The sequence below is a fragment of the Miniopterus schreibersii genome (assembly GCF_964146895.1).
Source record: "Miniopterus schreibersii genome assembly, chromosome: 22".
Taxonomy (NCBI): domain Eukaryota; kingdom Metazoa; phylum Chordata; class Mammalia; order Chiroptera; family Miniopteridae; genus Miniopterus; species Miniopterus schreibersii.
This window is the reverse complement of record NC_138124.1, coordinates 2391857-2416758: the sequence shown is the minus strand read 5'-3', so window position 1 is coordinate 2416758 and position 24902 is coordinate 2391857. Positions and strand designations below refer to the sequence as shown.

The 24902-nt window shown below is 46.5% G+C and overlaps 1 protein-coding gene across 2 annotated transcripts; it reads right to left on the bottom strand.

The window, feature by feature from the left end:
• Positions 1-229: 229 nt before the first annotated feature.
• TARS3 (threonyl-tRNA synthetase 3) lies at positions 230-24237 on the bottom strand. 2 transcript variants are annotated; one of them, XR_013997906.1, is made up of 19 exons: positions 23899-24229; positions 23157-23222; positions 22070-22260; positions 20900-21023; positions 20420-20541; positions 18651-18768; positions 17248-17312; positions 15320-15398; positions 13850-13996; positions 12561-12659; positions 9499-9665; positions 8800-8962; positions 8487-8624; positions 6615-6692; positions 6430-6530; positions 4637-4734; positions 3311-3383; positions 2517-2631; positions 230-977 (listed from the first exon to the last, which is right to left on the bottom strand). XR_013997906.1 is itself a non-coding variant. In XM_081124356.1 (19 exons), the coding sequence occupies exons 1-19, from the start codon at positions 24145-24147 to the stop codon at positions 829-831; spliced, it is 2346 nt and encodes a 781-aa protein (XP_080980482.1). In that variant the 5' UTR covers positions 24148-24237; the 3' UTR covers positions 230-828. The 2 variants fall into 2 exon arrangements, 1 of the variants encoding a protein (XP_080980482.1); XM_081124356.1 differs by having other exon boundaries at positions 4637-4738; positions 23899-24237.
• Positions 24238-24902: the final 665 nt, after the last annotated feature.

Below are 24902 nucleotides of genomic sequence, written 5' to 3'. Positions count from 1 at the left end.
TTCACAGTACGTAGCCCAATAAACACTTAAAAAATACTTCTTGACTGGTAGCTAAATCCTTTATTGGTATAAAGCCAACTTAATTGTGTCCCAACTAGTAAGGAATTTGTGAGTTAAAATCAGAAATCCATTTGAGCACAGAAATCAGTGCACTGTCATCCCATCAGATAAGTCATTTAACTCTAGGGAAGCAGATATTGTGGATAAACCCACAGCTGAAACACTGTAATGAATTGTATTTGGAAATTTATATTTTTAAAAGATGAACAAGGCTTAATTGTCAGAAGATTTAAAACAGCAACTCTTAAACTGTGGTGCAAACAGGAGTAGATTCCATGGTACTGAATTTGAGTCCGTTGTCAATAACCCAATATTCAGTATTAGCTTCTTCTCTTGTGGTCGTTGTTTAGGTAAAACAAATGAGAACATAATGTTATTAGAAAATAAGATTTTCTTCCATATTCCAAAAAGCTTTGCAGACTTTTATTTGAAACCTATCTTTTGAAAATCATAACTCTCAGCAATAACGTCTCATAATCCTCATTTCCCAGTATTTCCGTTTTTCAATGAATAACATTTGCCCATTTAGACTCTCAAGACATTTGGGAAATAAAAAATTTCCCAAGCCTGTCCCCGTATTGTCCTCAGACACATCAGTGAATTAAACTTTGTCCATATCAGCTATTCATTCATTGTCTCCTCTCACTGCTCCCAGCAGAGGAACCATCAGTGGGTCCAAAATTCTCATAAGTACTAACATTACTTAAGAAAAATGCATCTTCGGGGGGTCAAAACAAGGCTGCATAGAAGGGACTACAAGGAAGGACTTCAAAATTCTTCCTCAGCGTTTAGTGTACGTGATTCCTTGAGACTCTTCAATTTATCGATGGCGGAAGTCAGTGAAATCTCTCCATGGATTCTGTTGTCCCTCGTTCGAACGTTTACAGCGTTGTTTGCCTTTTCTTTTTCTCCAACCACTGTAGAACAGAGAGGGAAATAACATTTTAAAATCAAGAATTTAAATACTATCAAGTGGGCAGTCACACAACATGCATCTAATTGAGTTTTCTGCAGTGTTAATCACTACAAAGCCACCTGATGACCAGTAGGTGGGCATCTGACAGAAACTTTCTTGAGGGAAGGAAGGACTTCCAATCCCATCTCTCCTGTCCTCTTGAGTGAACACCGACTGTGGTCCTGGGGTACAAATGGGAGCAGGGAGCTCTTACGGACACCCTACCCTGGCACACCAAGGGGTGGCCCACCCAGCCACCCAGAATTTTCTGGAATGCAGGTAAAAAAATGTGTCCTCTCTAGTGACCCATACTGGGAGATGATTCAGGAATCTGCCACCATATTTCTCGCTATCTGGAAGGAACAAATTTGTCATCAAGTAAGGGGAACAGTGCAGCTCTCCAAGAGAAGCATAAAGAATCAGAGCGTAAGTGGAATCTAATGAACAAAATAAACTGACAAACAAAATAGACCCAGAGACACTGAAGCATGCAACAGACTGACCAATTTCAGAGCGAAGGGGTGGGGACAGGAAGAGATTAACCAAAGAATTTACATGCATATATGCATAATCCACTGACACAGACAATAGTGTGGGGAAGGCCTGGGGAGGGGTGGGGAGCAGGGTAGAGGGGGTCAATGGGGGAAAAAAGGGGGACAGCTATAATACTTTTAACAGTAAAGATAAATTTTAAAAAAATAAGAGAACCAGACCAAAACAGGGACCAGAAATGGGGAGTAACAGTCCTGGTAAGAGTTGCGCTCCTCCATCCAGTTACCCTTCTAACGGTCTGGCTGTTTAATTCTACATTCCATGTGAATGAACGTTCCAATAAACTCTGTCTTCACCTAAGCTGTATGAAATTTCTGTCGCCACAAGAAGCCTGACTGAAACATCACCGTGCCTACTACAGAGTCAAACACTTTTGATGACAAACTGACAGGACAACTCGATGCATATTTATTTTCCCTTCCACAGAATCTTTCAACTTTCAGGAGATAGTATCAGGCCTACAGGTATAGCAATATCAATTTTTCTTGATTTTGAATCATTTTTAAAGTCAAAACTTCAGTTTGTTCAATCATTCATTTCACTTAATTTCTTTTCATCATCTTAAATTTGGAACTTTTTCCACTCCTTAGTTTAATCCTAAAGATTTCTAATAAACCAGAAAAGCAAAGGAGAATACTGTAGGCCTGTTACATGCTGAAATGTAAGGAATCTAATTCTACTGATGTGATCATTTTCACAATTTTTTCCGTCATTGATCTGAGATATTAATTCTTGCTGGTATTACTAGACTACAGGGTTCATGTGAAACTTTATAACTCTTCAAAAAACCTTCCCAGGAACACCACACACTCTCCTTTGCATATAAGTAATTCAACAGTTAAACTGATATGGTATAATCGAGCAGTTATACCATAGTCTTTATTTTGGCTTTTAGAATTAAAGTGCAAAAAAAGAAGCATTTAGGAGAATAGATACAAATTTAAATTACCCAAAATAAAATTATACTGAGCCAGCTGTGCATTTCGGATTTTCTTATTTAGTGTACAACTATGATCTAAATCAACGTCGGCCATGAATCCTTCTTCAAAAAATGCACTGGAGACCTGCAAGAATATAAAACACTCTTATTACATTATGCACACTCTATTATTACATTATCCAGCCTCCGAGATGACCCACAGCTCTGTGTCGCTCCCTCCACTCTGAAGGTCTGCATGGCCACAGAGAGGGGTGGGAGTGATGGCGTCACTCCTGAGACAACCTGCAGCTGCCACGTCTTCCGCATCACTCCCTCTGGAGGAAACCAGCTGTCACACTGGGAGGACACTCAGGCCACTTCTGTGAAGTGCAGTGAGGAGCTGAGGCCTCTAAAGAGGCGGCTGTCAGTCCCTGCAGCCTCACAAGGCGCCCTGGGCCAGGATCGCCCAGCCAAGCCGCTGCCAGATCCCGACTCACAGGAACTGTGAGATGATGAGGATTTGTTGTTCTAAGCTGCTAAGTTTTGGGGTAGTTTGTTACACAGCAATAGATATATAAGTATTCTCCCCTAATCGAACCACATGGAAAAGAATAGCTTAAATGTGAGATGCTTTAAAATAGCAATTTCTCAAAAACATTAGCAGTTCATAGGCACAATTGAGGCGTTACTTCCAATGACTGAAAACATGGGTTGGTAAATGAATATGCTAGTTATGCAGTATTTTAAGGCATGAATCCATTTCAAATCAAACCCTGACACACTAGATGCCAAGGTTATTATATACTTTCATGTCCCAATTTTACCTGAAGTGCGTATTTGTCACAAGCTGGCCCCACAGGGATGACCATTACCTGACGAGGAGACAGCCAGAAAGGCCTGGGAAATAGAAAAAATATGTATTGTCAGAATGACCATTTAGTAAATGATTAAAAAATAACCAAAGATTTTTTTAAAAGTAAGATTTTACAAGAGAGCAGGTTCTGTAGAGTGGTGTGCAAGCAAACCAAATTATATTAAGAATTAAAAGGCAGTAGAGTGGACAAGAGGAAAAACTGGGTATTTTGATAGGAAGGGGAGGGGAGAATGGGTTGGCAGGTGGAGAAGCTAAACACCCCTTAACCACACTAGTGAACCCCACAATGCCGGCCCAATGCCTTACTTCCTTTGCTAAATTACTTCCATGGTCAGGACTATTGTGCTACTACTGGGGACATGTCATTGGCCCTTGCATGGTGACAGGGACCCACATCATCAACCTGCCCCAAGAGAGTTGGCTGCTCCCTTGGGGTTATGGTGTCACCTGAGGGCGGACTGAGTCCTCAGGAGAGGCCCAGCAGGTGACAGGGCGAGGGGCGTGCTGTTGAGCTCCTGGGTGCCCTCTAGGGGCCACTTTGTTCATCAGCCGCCGAGCAGCAGATGGTAACAGAATGGCCCTTGGATGTCAGCACTGAAAAGCTCCTGGCGGTGGGGGCCTCTGCGTGGGCACCACCTCCCTCACGACCCACTGAGCCACCGTCCACATTCTTCTCCCCCAAACCTACTTGTCATCTAGTTTCCAATCTAATTGTTTCTTACGTCTCTGACCTTGTAGCCAAAGCCCATACATCAATGTCACTCCATAGTCGGGGCCATTTTCCTTCCAGGCAGAGGACCGACTACATGACAGTCCACTCAGAGTCTGCATTTGAGGGCATCTACCTTCACCACTTCATCCCTAAGGGGGCTGCACTACGGTAGCAACTCCCTTTGGATTTGCGCATTGGCGTTTCCTCCAAGGTCAATGGTCACAGGGCACCCAGGACATAAATAATGCAGGTTGAAGGGGTGGCAGGGTGGCAGGAGGTGGTACCCTGGGAGTATGGGCCGTATGTTTCCAGACAGCAACTTTGAAGGGCTTGAAATGGTGAGAAGATAACTCTATAATTCTACCAGGTTCCCCAAAAAGGAAATGAGACAGTTTCATGTCACTCTGCCTTTGTTTTCTGATTTGGCAGATGTAACAAGAATTTTTTATTTGCTGTTTGGTTACTTGCTAATTATAAGGCAGGAGCAGCCATTTTTTCGTGTTAATTTTATCTGTTAGACATGATTTCTAAGAATGGACACATTTTCCTTTCCGCATCACTTACCATTTCCCCCCGTAGTTCTCCGACAGGATGGCTATCACTCTCTCCACTGACCCCAAAATGGCCCGATGAATGATCACAGGCTTGCTATCATCCCCTTCCTTACTAAAAAATGAAGATTACACATTTAAGTGTTTCCTTAAGATTCAGTTATTTTCCCAAACTATGTAAAACAACAAGTTCCTCATACACCTTCAAGCCTAAAATGTGCTCTTTATTAGAAATAACGTTTCCTTCTAATTATAGTACTGTTTATAAGTCAAACAGAAATGAAATCCATTATCCAGGAAAAAACAAGGTAAGTCTCAGCAGGACCCAGATCTTGATTTCTATGGATCACTCTCCAATGTTGTATTTATTGTAGTTTTCAGTTCTAAAAATTCCATTTCTCATGGGAAAAAATGGCTGATTCGAAAGCTGGGTCGGGGAAAAATACACACAAGCCTGCAGCATCTTGTAGAGCCAGCGAGGAAAGATGTGCTAAATATTTTTTAAAATAAAGAGAAAGGATGGGGCATGTCAAAGGGACACAGGAGCCACACAAAAGAACTACCCATGGCAAAGGCTGGCACGATTTGGGCAAGATATACTTTAAAATGTTCTATTTTGTTATAACCCAAAGCATAAAATTAATAGTCACAAGTCTATACTGATATAAATAATCGGATAAAGAAACAAATGAAGAGGCCAATCTTCCTTACAGAGAATTCCAAATAGCGTATGAGATGCTCCGACACCAATCCACCAATCCCTTTGAGAAGACAGAAAAGGGCGGACCACTTCCCAAGTCACTTTATGAGGCCAGCGTTACCCAGATACTAAACCCAGTCAAAGACAGCACGAGGCAAGACAAACCAACATCCCACATGAACACACACGCAGAAGTTCTCAACAAACTCTTGGGGGTTTAATGTCAAAACAATGCATGGCCTGGGGATTTATTCCAGCAACGTGAGACTCAGTAATCTTAACGTGATCCACCACGAACAGGCTAAAGAAGAACTATCACAGGGTCGTATCAATTGATGCGGTAAAAGAATTCAACACCCATTAATGACTTAAAAACCCTCAGAAAGCCAGAAATAGAGGGGACCTTCCTCAGCCTGATGAACAGCATCTATGAAGCCCTAGAGCCAACATGGTACTTAGAGGTGAAGCAGCCGTACGCCTTCCGCCTAAGACCGGGGACAAGGCAAGCGTGCCCACCTCACCCAGTGCATTCGACACGGCACTGGGAGCTCGAGCCAGAGCCACGGGCAAGAGGAGGCAATAAAAGGCAGAGAGACAGGAAAAAAAAAATCCCTATGTGCAGATGGAGTAACTGTCTACACAGAAAATCCCCAACATTTTACAAGGAAGAAAAAACCCTCCTAGAACTAATAAGTTAGTTCAGCAAAGTCTCAGGATACAACATCAACACACAAAATCATTATGTTTCTCAATACTAGCAATGAACATATGGATGCCAAAATTAAGAATCTAATACCATTTATAGTGTCTTCCCCAAATGAAATACTTAGGTATAAATCTAACAAGGCATGTCTAGGACTTGTTTGCTGAATATCTATGAAAACTGATGAAAGAAATCAGAGAAGTTCATGGGTTGGAAGACTCAATATAGTTAAGTAAAACCTATCCAAACTGATCTCTAGATTCAAATTCATATATATATATATATATATATATATATAAATCAAAGGCCTTTAATCTAGAATATATAAAGAACTCTCAACACTCCACGGTGACAAATAATTAGGACGTCAGTACTGCATTACTTAGCACATCTAATCACTTACCTCACATACGTGAGATTAAATCTAATAGGGAGCTGGAAGTCCAGCTGGATTGTAGCACATTGATGGTATCTGCCAAGAGCATCCTTGATTTTGATATCAATCTGCAAATTAAATGAGCTCTGCTTAGATACGGTGTCTGCTTTTCTTTTAAACTGTACTCTTTTGGAAGCATATGGTTTACTTACTTTAGGGCCATAAAATGCTCCATCTCCTGGGTTCATCTTCCACGGTTTTCCAAATTTCATCAAGCTATTCTGCAGTTGCTTTTTAAAAAAAAAAAGAACATTTAAAGTTTCTACTTTTTTTGGTCACTGACTTAAAAAGTTCTTATAAATCTTAATTATGTTCTATTTTAGTTCAACAGATATTTATTGAGCATCTTTTGCACTCAATAAGCCACTGAGCAAAGACTACATAAAGGGGATTAAGATGGCACTTGCTTTCAGGGAACACATTTTATCTGGTGGGGAAAGATGACGATTTGCTAAACTGGTCCAGTGACCTCCAGGTAAGCATCTAGGAGGGACGCCTCGGCCCTCGCGCCACTGCAGGTCCCCTCTCTGCCTTCCCCATCTCTCAGCTCCCATCTCCTAGCGCGAGCTCCCAGACCAGCTCCTGCAGGTGGGCCCTCCACACATGAAGAGGCGTGGAAGCGTTGGTGTTGCCCCTCCTCCACTCTGTTTAGGGGGGCAGGACCCAGGGCGCCGCCGCCTCTCCGTGGCGTTTCCTCCACTCGGCACAGGTAGGTGGGCTGTATGCGGGTGTGGGAGGAGGGCCTAAGCCTCGTGAATTCACTCATTCATTCGTGTGCAGTGAAGACGCTCACCTGGGTGACTGGGGCACACAGAAGTGGGAATAAATGGGTTCTTGGAGTCTCCTGGCTATTACCTGTGAACACAGCTTCTCTGGGAAGCGTGTAGGCATTCCGGAGTCCCTGGCCAGAATACTGCCAAAACGCCACTCAGATTCCTGTCATCACAGGAGACACTGATGCCCATGAAGGGGTTGACATTTGGGGGTAAAGTGCCTGATGGGAAGTCAAACAGTGGTGGTGTCTTGGAGCTGAAGCCAGAGTTAGCGAGAAAGCTGAGTCTGGGGTCCCAGCTGGCTCTCCCAGGGTCTCGGTCAGAGTGGGTCAGGGGCTGTGCTGGCTGAGATCCCGGGAGGCTCCCTCCTGAGCCCAACCCCCACAAGCAGCGTCCTTTCTACCTATGACTGAGAAGGCCAGCACCACGGATGTACTTCACAGACTGGAAGGCCACCTCCCTCCTTTACTGTTTGAAAGAAAAGACCCTGGTATGTGTTCACCACAGCAGATAACTAAGTGATGGGAGAAATTCGGGGGTCTCTCAGGGAATTAAAAGCCACACAGAGGTCAGGCTTGGGGGAAGAGCATAAGGCAGTGGTCACTGCTTGTCACTGGGACTGAGGACACAGGGATAGGAAGGCCAGATAGGAGTAGCCAAGGGTGGCTAAGATGGCTCTGGGCATGTGTCTCCCCTGCTGTCTGCCCACCTTCCCCAAGTAAGCCAGGTCTCTGGCTCCCCACAGCACTGGAGGTCGGACTGTGCATGTGCTGGGCTAAGACAAGTCCATGTGCTCAAAACTGTGCCGACCAGGATTGCCATGTTCTTAGGGACCTTATGGCTCATTGCAGCTCTGGAAACAGGGGACACAGGAGCAGCTGGAGCGTGGTTAACGCAGCTCCAAGGAGCAGATGAATTTACATCGGTTCCAGTGGCAGAGGACAGACCAGAGCAGCTGAAGGAGGAGCCAGAGGATTTCTTCAAAAATGACGACACTGGCTATTGGTGACCGACACTGAAAGGAGTGTAAATGAACCTTTATATAAACTTTGAAGTGTGAAACCAATGTACGGTGTTGCTGTTATCACTGTTAGGAAGAAAATGAGGTAACTGCATTCTGCAATTGGCGTATTTTTCCCAGAGCTTCCCATTTAAGATTCCACTGCAAAGCGCAGCACCTTCACACAAGGGGACCGGGCACTCGATGTGTTCCGTAGTCCCAACGACAAAGGGCAAGCACTTTGTTCCTACCTTTTCAGCTTCGTCCCATAACTCAATCTCTCCTAAGAAGTTTTCAGGCCTTGTTGACAAATTTAATTGAAAGGAGAAGCCAAGTGTGGAGTAAACAGACTGCAAAAACTGCAAACACCCCTCGATCTCGTCTTCAATCTGAAATTAGAGCAAATGAAATATGTATATTTTAAATATAGCTTCTTATTGATTTCAGAGAGAGGGAGAGAGAAACATCAATGACGAGAGAGTCACTGACCGGCTGCCTCCTGCACGCCCCCTGCTGGGGTCGAGGAGCCCGCGTCCCGGGCCTGCAGTTAACCCAGCTGCTCACCTGCTCCACCATGCAGAAGATGTGAGCGTCATCCTGCTGGAAGCGTCTGACTCGGGTCAGGCCACTCAGAGTTCCCGACAGCTCATTTCTGTGCAGAACTCCAAAATCGGCAAATCTGACAGGCATTTCCCTCCATGATCGCGGACGGTGCGCAAACATTAGGCTAGAAAAGAGGTGATCGCACACAGCTTTTACTCAGCAGAGAGAAGACCAAGTAGTTAGCGAAACAGTAACAAATTATAGTTAAGCCTCAAGATTTGTCAACAGTTTATTCTGGTTCTTAGATCACGAGTTTTAAAAAAAGTTCTTTTCCTAGGAGTTACTGAGCCTTGAATTTGTGTGACTACAGCGCCCTAAGAACCCTGCCTACCATCTCTCCCGCAATGCTGCTCTGTTCCCACTCGCCCAGGGAATTTCCACTTACCGTTTACAATTCATTTCAAAGGCTGCCTTTTTTTTAAAAAAAAAGAATAGTTTACTGATTTTTAGAGAGATATTAAGAGGGAGAAAGAGAGAAAAACATCGATGTGAGAGCGTAACATGGATCGGCTGCCTCCTGCACGCCCCCTACCAGGGATGGAGCCCGCAACCCAGACATGTGCCCTGACAGGGAATCAAACCAGCAACCCCCTGGCGCAAAGGACGACACCCAACCCACTGAGCCACACCGACCAGGGCTGCTCAACTTTTACTACTCACCAGTGCCCTGGACAATTCATGGGTTTAAGGGCAAAAGTGTCTTTCTCGACGTCAAAGGTAAACATGTTCTCGCTGTAATGCTGCCAGTGGCCTGAGGCTTCCCAGAGTTTGCTGTTGTACACGTTGGGGGACAGCACTTCCATGAAGTTACGGCGGTGATACTCCTCCTTGAGAGAAACGCGTTCAAGTTCAAATCGCTCTGACAGGTCACGGCCATGCAAAGTAACACCGTGAGCAAACAGCTGAAACTCGGGATTATCTTATATTAATCTGTGATTAACGCCCTCAGTTTTAGGTGGGGTGCTTTCAGGATTGTGCAAGATTAATGTACACTCAGTATAATTTTTACATTAAGTATGTTTATTTTATAGTATACAACAGCATATAATGCTTTAATTCTTTAAAAGCTAGCAAGTGAAATACTATATATGTGTGTGTAGTATTTATAAAAGCATACATGTACAAAATCAGAGAAAGGAGAGGAGGGCAGTTATACTTTCTTTGGAATCGGGAAAGCAGGGGAAGGATGCCTGGCAGACCTGGGAAAGCTGACACCAAACAGGAGGACCCAGAAGCAAGCCCACTTCAGCTGGTAGAGACTTCTAGGGCCCACGTTTTTAAGGCACTGGTTCTGCCTTCTGTTTTTCAGTGTTTGCACTGCAAATTTCACTGCCATTCCGCTACCTAGTGCTATGTCTGTGGCTTTCTCTCTCGGGAAACTTTTAGAATCTTTTCTTTATCTCTAAAGCTTTCGAATCTCTCAATAATGTGCCCAGGGAAAGAACCCTTTCACCAAAACATCCGGACGCGCCTCCAAAGGGAGCTGAGACTGTCCCTGGCCTGTGTGGGGCTCCCTATGCTACTGAACGAACGGGCAGAGAATGGCCTACTCCTCTGGCCAGGATGACTGACCCCAATCCTTGGGAGAGACTGAGCTGCTGTAAGAGGACATCTGGGATGCAGGGAGGAGCCTCGAGCACTTCCATGTCAAACGACGGTTAGTGCAGAACCCTAGCAGCGCACTAAAGACGGGATCACTAAGAAAGTGGATCCTCCGGGAAGAAGATTTAGGTCACCCACTATTACGGGTGGAGTTGTATCCCCCCAAAAAAGGTATGTTGGAGTCCTAGCCCCGGAAAAACTCAGAATGCGACCTTATCTGAAAACAGTCTTTATCGAGGTGATGAGGTTGAGAGGAGACCATTAGAGTGGGTCTTAATCCAATGTGACTGAGTCCTTATAAAGAAGACATCTGGAGAGAGAGAGACACACACGTAGAGGAAAGCTGACGCGAAGACACAGGGAGATCACCATGTCACAGAAAACCTGTACTGAGTACCCTGAGAAAGCTTCTCTGAGGTACACGTGGGCTGTTTCCTGCAAGGAAAGCTGACCGACAGGGCAGAGCCGGAGCCCAGGCAGAAGAGAGCAGGGTCCTCGGCATCCGGCAGTTCTGACCCTAGAGCCTCTGCAGCTGTTTTATACACAACACCTAGCATATCAATAACAAATCACTAGCTATGGGAAGAGGTAAGACCACATGACAGAAAACGAAGAAAAAGAGCAGTAAATGCTCCTGTAAGGAGCGTGCGTGTGTGCGTGCGTGCGTATTTTGCGCGGAAAGGCCAGCTTCTTCAGACAAGGGTATCTGGGAGCTCAGTTATCACCTCAGCTGTGCTTGCCAAACACTCCCATTCCAAGGCTCAGGGCCCAGCCCTTCCCACCAGCCCTTACCTCAGCATAAGAGACCACGGGGCTGTGTGTCTACATGCACCTCTGCACCTCACACGATCAGACCTCGGGCCTGACCGTCAGCCATGTCTGTGTTGCATCTACAAGACATAAGAGATCCCTTTAAGGCCACCCTAGAGGCTTTCTGTTTCCTCTCCGCGCACTCTGCCCCAGCCTGGAGAGTTCAAGGTGCCGGGGCTGTGCTGGCTTTCCAGCAAAGAGAGCACATTGGAAACGGCAGTTATGATCGCCGTCACCCCTGCTGGAGTCTCTGACAGCAGTCTCACCTCCCTGCCCTCCCATCTCCTTCTACAGCTCCACACTGGCCAAGCCCCAGGAAAGGCACGTCGCCCAGGTAAGAGAGTCCGCAGAGGTGAGCTTCCAGGAGCACAGAGAGCACAAGAAGAGAAGGGGAAAAACGAGAATGGTATTTTCCAGCATGTGCCACGCACTCTTTCCTCGGAAGTTCTTGAAGGGCGTCCCCAGATGAGAGGGATGAGCAGGAAGAGGACCCAGGGTATCGGGAGAGCAGAGGGTGAGCACAGGAAAGAGCCGGGGAACAGCCACGATGACGAGAGAAGGAAGCCTCAGGCGCAGTTCTGGAGCAAGACCAAACTTGAAAACTGACAGAGAGGCTGCCCGACTCCTCAAACACGCCGCAAGGAGCTTCAGGCTTGACAGGAAGCAGAGGCTGCACGAGTGGCAGGCACTCAGGACACTGAGGAAACGGAACTTGCAGGTGATCATTAATGATCAGAACGACAGAAGGGCACAAGAAAGGGAATGCAGCCCTACAGTCCGCGTGGATCACCTCTCAACCGTATCCACAGCACTCGGCCCTGTCAGAGACTTTCTAGCCTATGAGCTTCTATGTGAGTATTTTACGGAGCAGTCCTTTCACTCTGCCCTGGAGCTGCCAGATCACCTGGAGTCACACACCAGACAAGGAAGGGGCACCAGGGGCCCATGGGCCAGTCTGAGATTCGGGGCTTCACAGTGTAGCCTCCTGTGCGGATCCGACCCCTCCTCCTTTCCTCTCTCACAGAGCTCCACAGGGGGCCTAATCTCATCTTCGTTTTGAACGTGCTCCAGAAACTTACATGCACAATCGAGGCATTTAATAAAATCCAAGGGTGCATTTAATTTAGGGTAAAATGCAAATTATCTCAGTGTTTTTATTAGAAGGCACAATCCAGTATTTCTGTTAGGTTCAAAATTCTTAATATGACTAAAACAGAATCAGTGGAAATGCTGGACCATTTTACCATGAGAGGAAACAGTAACATGCACAACAGAGTTGAGTGAGTCCAATAGTTTGGGAATTAACTCACGCGGATGAACTCCATAAGCGTGTTATAAATGAAGGCGCCTCTGGGACAGAAAAAGCAGCTTCCAGGACTCAGGTCGTGAAAAAAGAAAAGTTCTTGATCCTAGAAGGAAGCAGTAACTGGGTTTCAAATTTCACTGTTGCTGCTTAACATTTACTGTTCACACGATATGCCAGAAATAAAATATATACTCAGTCATCATTCTCATTTTCTAATCATTGACCTTCCAAAGGCCCCCGATACTCAGATCTAGCTACATGTAAGAGCACATAGGAAATTACAGTTCGTATTTATGGCTGCCAAGTGTTGAACTTCCCTTTTATTTCACCTTTTATTGACTGCTACTTTTATTTTAATCCTCACCTGAGGACATGTGACTTTTTTAATCTTTATTGTTGAGAGTATTACAGATGTCCCCCTTTCCCCGCCCCCCCCATTGCCCTCCTCCACCCAGATCCCTTACTTGGCATCTATGAGGATAGATGTCATGGGGAGAAAACACTACAAAAGGATCAGAAATCCTCACTGCTGGCGAGGCGGTGAGTGATGGTGACCATCGTCACGGTCCTCATGCACTGAGAGCCTAGTCCATGTGGCCACTGGCCTCTCATCAGTCTTCCAGGCCGCCCGCAAGAGTCGGGGACATGGAGTTCCAGAGGAGAATGTCAGGCTCAGCATGGAACACAGCTCGTAAGTGGCACAATCAAGAGTAAAACCCAGGTCTCGCCCGGCCAGCGTGGCTCAGCGGCTGAACATCGACCTAGGATCCAGGAGGTCACCGGTTCGAGTCCCGGTCAGGGCACAGGCCCGGGCTGCGGGCTTGATCCCCTGCAGGGGGCGTGCAGGAGGCAGCCGATCAATGATTCTCTCATCATTGATGTCTCTCTCTTCCTCTCCCTCTCCCTTCCTCTCTCTGAAATCAATAAAATATACTTTAAAAATAAAATAAAACCCATGTCTACCTGCTTTCAAATTTCATTCTTTCTGCTCTGCTTCCCAAATACACAGTATATTCTCAAAGTAAACATACGTTTTTAAAACAATGTTATTTTTATGTCATGATAAAAATGAGAGAAGGGTGCAATTTTTAAAATCTAATGGACGATACAGGAAGGAAAGAGGTTAGAAGACACTGGGGTGTTAGCATGAAACAACTCAACAGCAAACCGAGTGCCGGCAAAAGAGAGCACAGAAGAAAAGATATTATTTTTCAAGCCGTTTAGCTCTGAGACATAATCGTAGGCCGCCAAAGGACCGTGCCTCGACGGCAGTGATTCGCGTGCACGGCCTACCTTCCCGATCTTCCTGTGGTCTCGGTTCTTGGCCTCCTCCTGGGCCTTCTCCCAGGTTCTCATCATCTGGTTCTCAGGAAAGGATATCCCATAGACCCTCTGCAGTGTTTCCATTTCGGGATTGCCTTCCCAATATGTTGAGGAATTCTAAACATCAAACCACATCTTGGTAAGCAGACCGAACATCTGGTTATAAATAAGTCAGTTTTAAATACAGACACAATTTCCTAATATAGCGTCGATACACCTTACTTTATGGCGACTTTTGATAGTGCTGGGAAGACTCTAAGTTGGTTCTAACTAAACCCTCCCAGTCCAAACCCACCAGTAAATTACGCAGAGTCTGCTGTGGGCTCCGGGAAAGAAAAGTGAGAGCAGTGGAAAGAAGGGAGGGCTAACCAGCAGCTGCGATCAGGGAGAGGGGAGCAGCGGAGGAAGGTGGCACCGGAAATAAAGCTCCGCCTGGCCGACCCCCCGCTGACGTCAGGCTAATGCTGATGCTTGAGGCCTGTGAGGCCTGTGCTGTCATCAACCCCCATCCACCCGGGAGAAAGCCAAGGCCCAGAGAGCCAAGGTCAGGACTGCAAGCTCAGTCTCACGCCTCGCGATTCCCAGGGCAACGTTTTCTCCTTATACCACCACGACCCCTTTTTGTTTTTTTCCTACAGTCCATATTCCACATGCACATAAATGTTTGTGCTCACATTAGGGTGATTCAAGAAAACCAGTGTATGCCCTGGCCGGTGTGGCTCAGTGGTTAGAGCATCGGCCTGCGCACCCAAGGGTCACGGGTTCAATTCCCAGGCAAGGGCACGTACCTGGGTTGCAGGTTTGTTCTCCAGCCCCAGTTGGGGTGCATGCGGGAGGCAACCAATCGATGTCTCTCTCTCCCCCTCCCTTCCACTCTCTCTAAAAATCAACAGGAAATATATCCTCGGGTGAGGGTTAGCAACAACAACAAAAAGAACACCAGCGTTGGTATCATAAAACAGCATGTGAGAAAGAAATGCACTGTAACACTTAGAGTAAGGTTAAATGATCATTAAAAGCTACATATGCTGTCCTAAATATCCAAATTCAAAAAATATACATATTATTTTTAGAAGCCCATGAAAAAAGTCAGATAAGGAAATGTTTTTTAAAAATAGCATGTCGCTCAGATTATGAAAGATATGATTTAAATTCCTATTTTGTTTACCTTAAGTTTGTCATATGTTTTTTTCTCAATTTTTAAAATATCTTGATTAATTTCAGAGAGAGGAAGGGAGAGGGAGAGAGAGAGAAACATCAATGATGAGAGTCATTGATCGGCTGCCTCCCGCACGCCCCCTGCTGGGGATCGAGCCCACAACCCAGGCCTGTGCCCTGACCGGGAATCAAACCACGACCTCCTGGATTCTAGGTCAATGCTCAACTGCTGAGCCACACCAGCCGGGCAAGTTTGTTATGTTAAAAGTAATAAATTCTTACCTTGAAAATTTTTATGGTTTTGATTTTTCCAGTGTGTCTTACATGGGGGCCTTTACAAAGGTCAATTAGTGGACCACACCTGTAATGAGATATTTAGGACATGCCCTGTTATCTTCGGACTAGTCATTATAAACCATGTTCTCATGTTTTAAGTGAAGGACTTCACTTAACTGCATGTCTTGGAGCAATTTTTAATTCAGGGGCAGTTTAAATTAATTTAACTTAAGTTTTGATTTAGGGTAAAGGAAAGAGGCAATTCATCCAGCTTCAGACTCCAGTCTTCTCCCCCTTTTGCTCAAATTCAAAAGCTATAGAATCTTCTGGAAAAAGAAATCGCATACAGAGACACTATTTTAATTGTGACACCCCAAGGCTCTTAAAAACCTCCTGTTGTATAATCAAAAATCCATTCCCTAAAAAAAATCAAAAAAAAAAAATCCATTCCCTTGCTCGGCACTAATTTTCAAAACCAAAGTCATCTGAAATAAACACAGGGGCATTAATTTGGTGGATTGACCTTACCAAACCCACAAAATGTACAACCCAAGAGTGAGCCCTGGTGTAAACCCTGGACTCTGGGTGACAACATGTCAACGCAGGTTCATCAGCTGCAACGAATGCACCACTCCGATGGGGGATGCTGGCAGTGGGGGGCTGTGTATGTGTGGGGTGGGGGCAGATGCGAAATCTCTTGAAATCGTTGCAATTTGGCTATGAACTTAAAACTGCTCTAAGAAATAAAGTCTATTAAAAATAAAGAAACAAGCTTCAATGTTTTCTTGTTTGTTTGTTTTCAGGCCCTCTGGGTTTATGACAAAAAGCCTAACTGTCAGTCTTTAAAAACAGAGCACTGACTTAGAATGCAACTCTCAGGCAAAAGTTTTTATGAGATGACACCACCATTAAAACATGCAGGACTGGCCCTGGCCGGTGTGGCTCAGCGGTTAGAGCGTCAGCAGCACCAAAGGGTTGCTGGTTCGATTCCCAGTCAAGGGCACGTAGCTGGGCTGCAGGTCTGATCCCCAGCCCTGGTCAGGGCATGTGAGGGAGGCAACCAATTGATGTGTCTCTTTTGCATAGATGTTTCTCTCTCTCTCCCCCTCTCTCTTTCACCCCCTCCCTCTCCCTCCCTTCCACTCTCTCTAAAAATCAATGCAAAAAACATCCTCAGGTGAGCATTAACAACAAGAGCCAGAGGACAATAAGTACCTGACAAGGGAAAGTAAGTGCCCTGGCAGAGAATATTTATGATCATTAACTATATAGATGCCGGATCCTCTACTATGGGACCATGCAGGTCACAGCAGCAGCCAGAGAGCTAGAACACACAGAAACGGGAACAGCAGACCCATAAAAAATGGATGAATGAACAGGGGCGCCGGAGCCTAGTGCTTAACAGAACTAAGTAGCTGTGGTGCTGCTTTCACTTGCCATTTCTTACCATCACTGGGCCTTTGCTTCCAACTATTTTCTGTTTTATTGCATCGTGAATTTCCAAACATAGGAAGGTGGGTGCTTTTGGACTCTGGGCAGTGGGGTGTAGAACAAGAGGCAGAGAACCAGAGGGGATGGCCCACAACGGCTCCCACTGCCACCTTAGTAAGAGCGTGGGAAAATGAACAGGGAGCCCTTTCCCTAGGAGCCCCCAAAGTGTAAGGCCCTGGGCGGACACTCTCACCCGCATCGGAAAAGATGCTGTGTCACAGCGAACATTCAGGAAACAGAATGCGGGCTTCGGCACCATTCCGATAAATACAAAGGAGAAACTGTAACTCCCCTTTGGAGATAACATTTCAGAGTCCCTACCTAAAGGAGCATATCATGATGCAAAGTTACAGACAGCCAGCCACCCAGAGACAATCTGCTCCTCCTGCTCACGCCTTCAAGGGAGCCACTGTGCAGTTTAAAAATTCACGCACGTTACCTACCTGTAAACTGTGGTAGTTGGAGTGTTAACCTTCTCATTCAAAATGCGGCATTTAAATTTATTGTACTACAGAGAAAAACAAATTGACGTATTATTACATAAAATGTCCAAGTGGGGAAAATTTACTTTTTCCAACAAGCATTGAATGGGTGTTTACTATGTTCTAGGTGCTGAGATCCTGGGGATACGAACTCGCAGCCTAGAGCTGTGCTGCCTGGTACAGGAGCCATGGGCCCAAGTGGGTACTGAGCACTCGAATTGCAACTAAAGTGAAATGAGAAATGTTCTGAGTGCAAAATACACTGGATCTCAGAGGCATAACGTGAGAAAATGAATGTAAAAGAGCTCACTCATTATTTTTTATGTTGGTTACATCCTCAAGTGGTATTTTGATAATGTTAAGTTAAATAAAATGCTATAAAAATCAATTTCACTTTTCTTTTACTTTTAAAAGGGGGCTACCAGGAAATTTAAGATTACATATGTGGGTCAGATTTGTGGACCACATTATATTTCTTTTTGGACAGCACTGTTCTAGAAGATTCCAACTTTAACGACATGAAATATACAAAATCCTGAGGAAATAGCTACATTATTGATTTGTATAAAAACAAAGTTTATATTAAAGGATCACATCGTTCCATTTAAACACTTAACAGACACTCCTTTCTTTTTTGCTTTCGTTACTATTATCATGGTGCCAGGTTCCTTTATATTAAATAACTTCTTAGAGAAAGTAGTTATTGGAAAGAAAAAAACAATAGATCTGCGTGATTCAGCTGTTTCATAGTCATATGTTCAAATCAAAACATTTTTCTTTACAAAGGTGTGATTGGTTTTAGTTCCCAACCCACAGAATGGAATAGAATAATCCTTGAAACGGGATTAATATCCAGCATATATAAAGAACTACCACGCGGCCACAAAAAGCCACCACCCATTTTGAAATGCGAAAAGGGCTTGACTAGACATTTCTCCACACAGGATATGTAAATGTCAACAAGCACATAAAAAGATGCTCAACATCACTAGTTATTAGAGATGCAAAGCAGAACCACAGGGAGATACTGTATCACACCATTAGGATGGCTAGTATTAAAAAAACAACACATAACCTAGAAAAGAAGTGTTGGCGAGTATGTGGAGAAACTGGAAGACTTGTGCATTGCTGGTGGGAATGTAAAATATAGAAACTATTCATGTGGCCCTTTACCTACCTATATCTGCATTAAAAATTTTAACAAACAGTAGAAAAATATCACATGGAGTGACTGGTGAGAACCGTTTGGAACAATGTGGTGAGCAACTGCCAATTATTTGTTAAAAAAAAAAAAAGGTTGTCTATGTTAGTTATTTTGAACATTCCTAGCACCAGTTCTCTTCTCAACAGCTCCCAGGAACTACCTTAAACATTTCCAGGAGGACGTCCTTGCTGACTTCCAATCTTTCAAACGGCTGCTTCTCCTTCATGATCGCCTTGCAGATGTTCTCCAGCGCCGACAGCTCCGTGCTGGACACTGCTCTGAAAAAGACCAGGCGGCAGTCAACACGGACCCCTCAGGCACAACGTTCCCTGCGTGGACCGTGGTCCTGTGGCCTTTGCCACCAATCGACACGCTTTCTCAATGGAGGAAATGGGTGTTTGGTTGCACCAGGACTTCAGAAAGTCACACATTCATCCGCAGCAGGTGATCCTATTCCCAGAGAGGGGGACAGGCAGTAATGGATGGAGTGATCTGCCGTCAGTCCCCGAGACGCGGCCTGCGGTCTGAAAGCCCTGTTGGGAGACTCCCTGGTCAGACTGTGAGCTCCTCTGAAGCCTGTTCTGTGCTATCTTCTCGATCTTTCACAGGGTTACATTTTGTACAAATATGAGTGGTCCTCGGCGCTGACTGGGGAGTCGAGGTTGGGAGGCAGCTCTGGGGAGCGCCGCGCAGGGTCAGGGGCTCACAGGGGCGAGCGGCCTCTGCTAGGCAACGACTGACTTCCCTGTTGTCGCTGCCTGGTTTACACCCACCCCCTCCAGCCACACTGGCTTCCTTGCCATTCCTCAAGCAAGCCACACATGTTCCTACACTGGCTGCCTCACAGAGCCTGTAATGTTCTCCCCCTAACTGTCCATAAATATCCCCCCATTAGCCTCAGAGCTCGCTCCCTCCCTTCATTCTGGCCCCCCTTCAGTGTCACTGTCCCACTTCCTGACCCCTCTGCCTGCCCTGGCACGGACCTCCCCATACCTGGCGAGTTTCCCTTCATAGCACTCATCCCCACTGACAGCAGATGGCTCTTTGTTTACTGTCTGTCTCCCCCAACTGACAGTCAGCTCCATAAGGACACATTGATCTGTTCCCTGCTCAATCACCAGAACCAAGCACAGAGCACATAGTAGGCAGTCAAAATTTTGTGGATTGAATCTTGGGTTGGTGGTAACAGATGAAACTGGATGAGCCCATAAGCAGGAGCTACAAAGGACTAAATGCTTGGTCAGAGGGATCATTTAAACAGTGTGGAGGTTACAGGCAAAGGCAAGAGATGCTACGGGTCTAAATGAAGGCAGAAAGAGAGAGGAGAGGTGGGTGGGAGAACTAGTTCGGAAATAAAACTGGCAGAAGTGGATTGAAGACTGGGTGATGGGGTGGGGTGGGGTGAAGAGCAGGGTGGGGATTGAAAGGACCCTCAGGTTTCAGTTTTGGCAGCTGGGAGTGTCCTTAAGAACTATGTGTAAGGAATACAGGGACGGAGGCAGGCTGGGACTGGCCCTACTGCTGATTTCACACACAGAGCTGCTGAACGTGAGGCCTCTGTGAACCACCCCATCTGATATTCATCCGTGTGAGATGTCTGACCAAGGTGGACAGTGCCCTCAGTCATCACGGAGAGAAACTGAACTAACTGTTCTCTAGGGATTAATTAACCTTGAAATTCTGGTGTTAATTAGTGCCATGCTCTATCAAGTCCCAGATTAAATAGTATATCACTTCCTTCTAGGAAAATAAAGAAAAAAATGTGACAAGGTACCCTTAAACCTAAACCCGTTAAAATTTTTTTGCAAAAACAATGAACCAATCTATAATCACATTATGCAACACATAGTCGCTAAACTGACATGTAACCATTATAAAACAATGAGCCAAAAACACAGGCACTCCGAAGTGGATCCTCAGTGGTGTTACCTGTCTTCGATGAACATGTCATAATAAAATCCATTTTCGATGGGCGGACCGTAACACAAGTGGCCTCCGTAGTAGAGCTCCATGGCCTCCCCCAGGATGTGAGCGCTGGAGTGCCAGTACACCTGCAGGGCACAGGGCACAAGCCGCTCGCTATCACTTCACATCACACAAACGTATTAGTAAACTGAGCTAACGGGGACAAACACCAGGACACAGGGCAACGTCAATTTGAGGAGAAAATCTCTGATGCCACCCAGAAGAGAATATTTTCCGAGCCCTCCCTGCAACTGCATCAGAGCCATTCGCTTGGTGCTGGTGTCATAAAAACGTATTGAATGCTTACTTATTAAACGGCGATGTACACATTTTAAACCTTAGACGGCCACGCAACTCCTCATTCTTGACTTTAACATGTGACTTTGCACATGTTGTTTACAAATTAAATACCCAAAGTCTGGTCCTTGCTTGCTCAATACTTACAGCCTGAGCCTCCTCGGTATCAAACGTCAGCAGCTCAAGAGCGGAATCCCCTTCCAGGGGACGGTCCAAGTCCCACAGCTCCCCATTGACTTTGGCTACTACTGTGCTTTCAGCCAGGTCTCGGCTAGGACAGAAAAGTCACTTGGCAGTTAACCTCATCACAGGCTATCACGATCCATTAAAACAAAAGATTAAAATAACTGCAAGGGGTTGTTTCTTTTTTTAAGCAGGTAGAAAGTACGAATGCAAACTAAATGGGACAGAAAGCTTTTATTTTGTACCATTTAAGTATAAGAGTAATATGTGCTCCTGAGAATGAACAGAGAATAAAATTAAGATCACATATACATCTGCCCACCCAGAGATAACTACTTATACCATTTTGGTCACAGTCTTTTTCTATACCCACCCCTCCTTCACACACACACACACATACACACACACACACCTCTTTTTTTAATACATAATTGCCATGATAATTTTATAGCCTGCTTTTTGACAGTCATGTGATCAGATAGACTTCCAAGAGTCTAGAAGCATCACACTCGGTTAGGTGAGCTTCCATTGCTGCCAGACACCTGGGCACAGCAGCTTTGTGTCCTCTGGGGCTGTTTTCTGGGAATGAGCCCTCGGAAGTGAAACTGCCAGGTCACAGGACACGTGCCTTTGAAAGATTTCCGACGCATACTGTCTGAGGGCACGCTTCTACATATCCTAAAAGGTTTTTTAAATCTTTTCCGATGTGCTGTTGAAGATCGTTTTAATTCGACTTACTCAATTATTAACTTCAGTAAATATTTACTGGTCGTTCTTACTTTTATGAACTGTCCATTCCTTGGCCTATTTTCTATTGAGGTGTTACTTTTCCGTGTGTGTGTGTGTGTGTGTGTGTGTGTGTGTGGCCTGTCGAGGACTATACCTTTCCCTCTACTATACCTTTTTACTAGAACCTTTAAGTTTGGGTATTTCGAGAAGAGGAGATTGTGTTCTGATATTTAACTATTTACTTAAATGGCCTCGTTAGAAGCCAAAAGGAAAAAATTAACTGACTTCATTTAATTTATTCAATGAGTAAGAAAAAAGAGATTTTCGCAGTCCCTAAGAACACCACATTTTCAACAAGCTCTGGCACAACACAATACTGAATTTCTCCTCCAAACTATGCTTTACCTAATATCAGCGGCCACTTGGTAAGGTGTTGTTTTCCAGGCTTCCCCTTCCACTGTTTTCCCATCAGCCACTCTTACTGTGATTACATTGCCTGGAGTCCCCTTTTTTTCATAAATGGCAAATAGATGATCTTTCTTCAATATTTCAAAAAGCTTCAATCTTTCCTTTACGTAGTCTGGTTGACTTTTCGCCTGAAAATCATGAGAATACATTACGGTTAGCATACACAGCCCACTTTTTTCTAACTGCTCAGCTGTAAAAAAGTCCCGCCCCCTTCTCAGCAGCCCTAGGTCATTGCCAGCACCAGTCCCTATCACTCCACTTCCCACTGTCACCTCCAGGAGACTTTTCTTATCTCCTTCCCAGCTCTCGAGGTCCAGCTCAGAGCCCAGAGCCTCCAACTACTACACCCACTGGCATCTCCCTTTTCCACACACCTAAGACACATGCACGTAGGCATATAATTCAACACACTTATATACCATCTTCCTTTGTTCTCTAGTTGTTACTCCAGCTTTTGCTTGAACTCAATGAGAGGGAGCCCTCTGAGGCCACATATCTCTCCTTTGCTCCTACCAAAGGGTGACACTCGATACTGTTTTATTTTATTTTTATTTATTTATTTTTTTAAAAATATATCTTTATTGATTTCAGAGAGAGGAAAAGAAAGAGAGAAACATCAATGATGAGAGTCATTGATTGACTGCCTCCTGCACGCCCCCTACTGGGAATCATCCCCGAAACTTGGGCATGTGCCCTGACCACGGGAAATCGAACATGATCTCCGGGATCATAGGCCCATGCTCAATGCTAATTTACATAAAAAAATCAAAGTAGCCAGTTTACTTAACACAAAGAGCTCTACTACCTGAATTAAGGTGCAGTTCATAGCTAGCTCCAGGCTAGCTCATCTCTAAGAGAAGGCATCCTGAATCTAAGGACTGGAAAGTTTTAAATATACAGTTGTGTCCCACATGGTAATGTAATTAGTAATTATGCTTTAATTGGAAAACCCTGGGTAATTAACTATATGAGCATATTTCAATGACAGGCAGTGTTTTATGCTGTTTCCATAGTAACGGCTTACCTCACTGTCCGGCTCCCATTCCTCCTGCTTTTTAATGTCTTTTTCTTCGATTTGACTGGAAGGAGACTGAGAAATAAAGGTAAACTGTAAACAACTCATACCCATGACAAGAAAGAGCAACACACCCGAAACCCGCGGAGGGAGGGGGACATGCCAGCAGGCAGCGAGGGTCCCCCTTTCGAGGCTCTTGGCTGGGCTCCCCTGGGCACAGCCCTCCATGGGCAAGCTGTTTTCTGAGGGTCGGTCCTTCCTGTCTGTGCCTTTTCATATCTCCTTGCCAAGAACGGTAATAATACCTTTTAATATACTTAATGCATTTTAAATATCAATGCATTTACTGTATTTTAAAAGATTCCCCCTAAACTTGAGACACAGGTCGCTGGAAACGGTTGTGCAGCTGCCCCCAGAGGCTTTAAAGGCTCAATTTCATTAAAATAGTAAAATCCCGTATTCAAGGCAAAACCCCAACCTGCCCAAGTACAGAACAGGGCTCTAAACACTCCAGCGCTTTTTCCAAACAAAGGAAAATGCTATTTCTGGCCCTAAAGAAAATGCGTGGCAGCGGTTTGAAGGGAGAGCTGAGCGAGTGCCCCCGAGGGGCCTGGCGATGGCTGGGCAGGCAGCGGCCCCGCGCTCCCCACGGGGCACCTGTCCTTCGGGGGGAAACGCGCAGAGTCGCGCGCACGCCGCCCGGCGCCGAGGGGGCGCCCCCCGCGGCCCCCGGGGTCCCGCCGCCCGCTACCTGCGCGCCCCGCGCCGCCCGCCGGCTCGGCTCCGCGGCGAGGCTCAGCCGCAGGCGGTGCAGGTGGCGGCGCAGGTCCCGGTTCTCCGACCGCAGCTGCGCCACCGCCCGCGTGACGCTCGGCCCCTCCGCCGGGCACCGCTCGGGCGCGCTCAGCTGCTCGGCCCTCAGGCGCTGGACCTCCGCCCACAGCCGGCGGACGTCCTCCTCCTGCCGCTCCAGGCGCGAAGCCACCGCCTCCGCCGCCATGGCCCCCGCTCCCGCCGCAGGAGACGCCGCGCGGGGCGGTAGGTAGAGGGAGAGGCGACGGGACCACGGCCCCGCGCTGGGCGACGGGGGAGGCGGGGCTGCGGTACGTACACCACGGGGGCGGGGCTATGGGTACCGGAGAGGCGGGGCTGCGGTACGTAATGGCAGGGCGGGGCTATGGGAACAGGAGAGGCGGGGCTGCGGGTACGTACACGGCAGGGCGGGGCTATGGGAACGGGAGAGGCGGAGCTGCGGTACGTACACGGCAGGGCGGGGCTATGGGAACAGGAGAGGCGGAGCTGCGGGTACGTACACGGCAGGGCGGGGCTATGGGAACGGGAGAGGCGGAGCTGCGGTACGTACACGGCAGGGCGGGGCTATGGGAACGGGAGAGGCGGAGCTGCGGTACGTACACGGCAGGGCGGGGCTATGGGAACGGGAGAGGCGGGGCTGCGGGTACGTACACGGCAAGGGCGGGGCTATGGGAGCGGGAGAGGCGGGGCTGCGGGTACGTACACGGCAAGGGCGGGGCTATGGGAGCGGGAGAGGCGGGGCTGCGGGTACGTACACGGCAAGGGCGGGGCTATTGTAACGGGAGAGGCGGGGCTGCGTGTACGTACACGGAAGGGCGGGGCTATGGGAACGGGAGAGGCGGGGCGACGGGGAGAGGCGGGGCTATGGAAACGGAAGAGGCGGGGCTGCGGGTACGTACAACGCAGGGGCGGAGATATAGGGACGGGAGAGGCGGGGCAGCG

Bases quoted from the DNA above. Each gene is read 5' to 3' on its own strand.
- TARS3 (XM_081124356.1), bottom strand. From the start codon at position 24,147: ATGGCGGCGGAGGCGGTGGCTTCGCGCCTGGAGCGGCAGGAGGAGGAC. The intron at 15,399-17,247 runs GTAGGTAACGTG...ATCTCATTACAG, and splicing joins CCAACTACCACAGTTTACAG to GTGTGGTCCACTAATTGACC. The intron at 6,693-8,486 runs GTAGGAACAAAG...TTTTTTAAAAAG, and splicing joins TATGGGACGAAGCTGAAAAG to CAACTGCAGAATAGCTTGAT.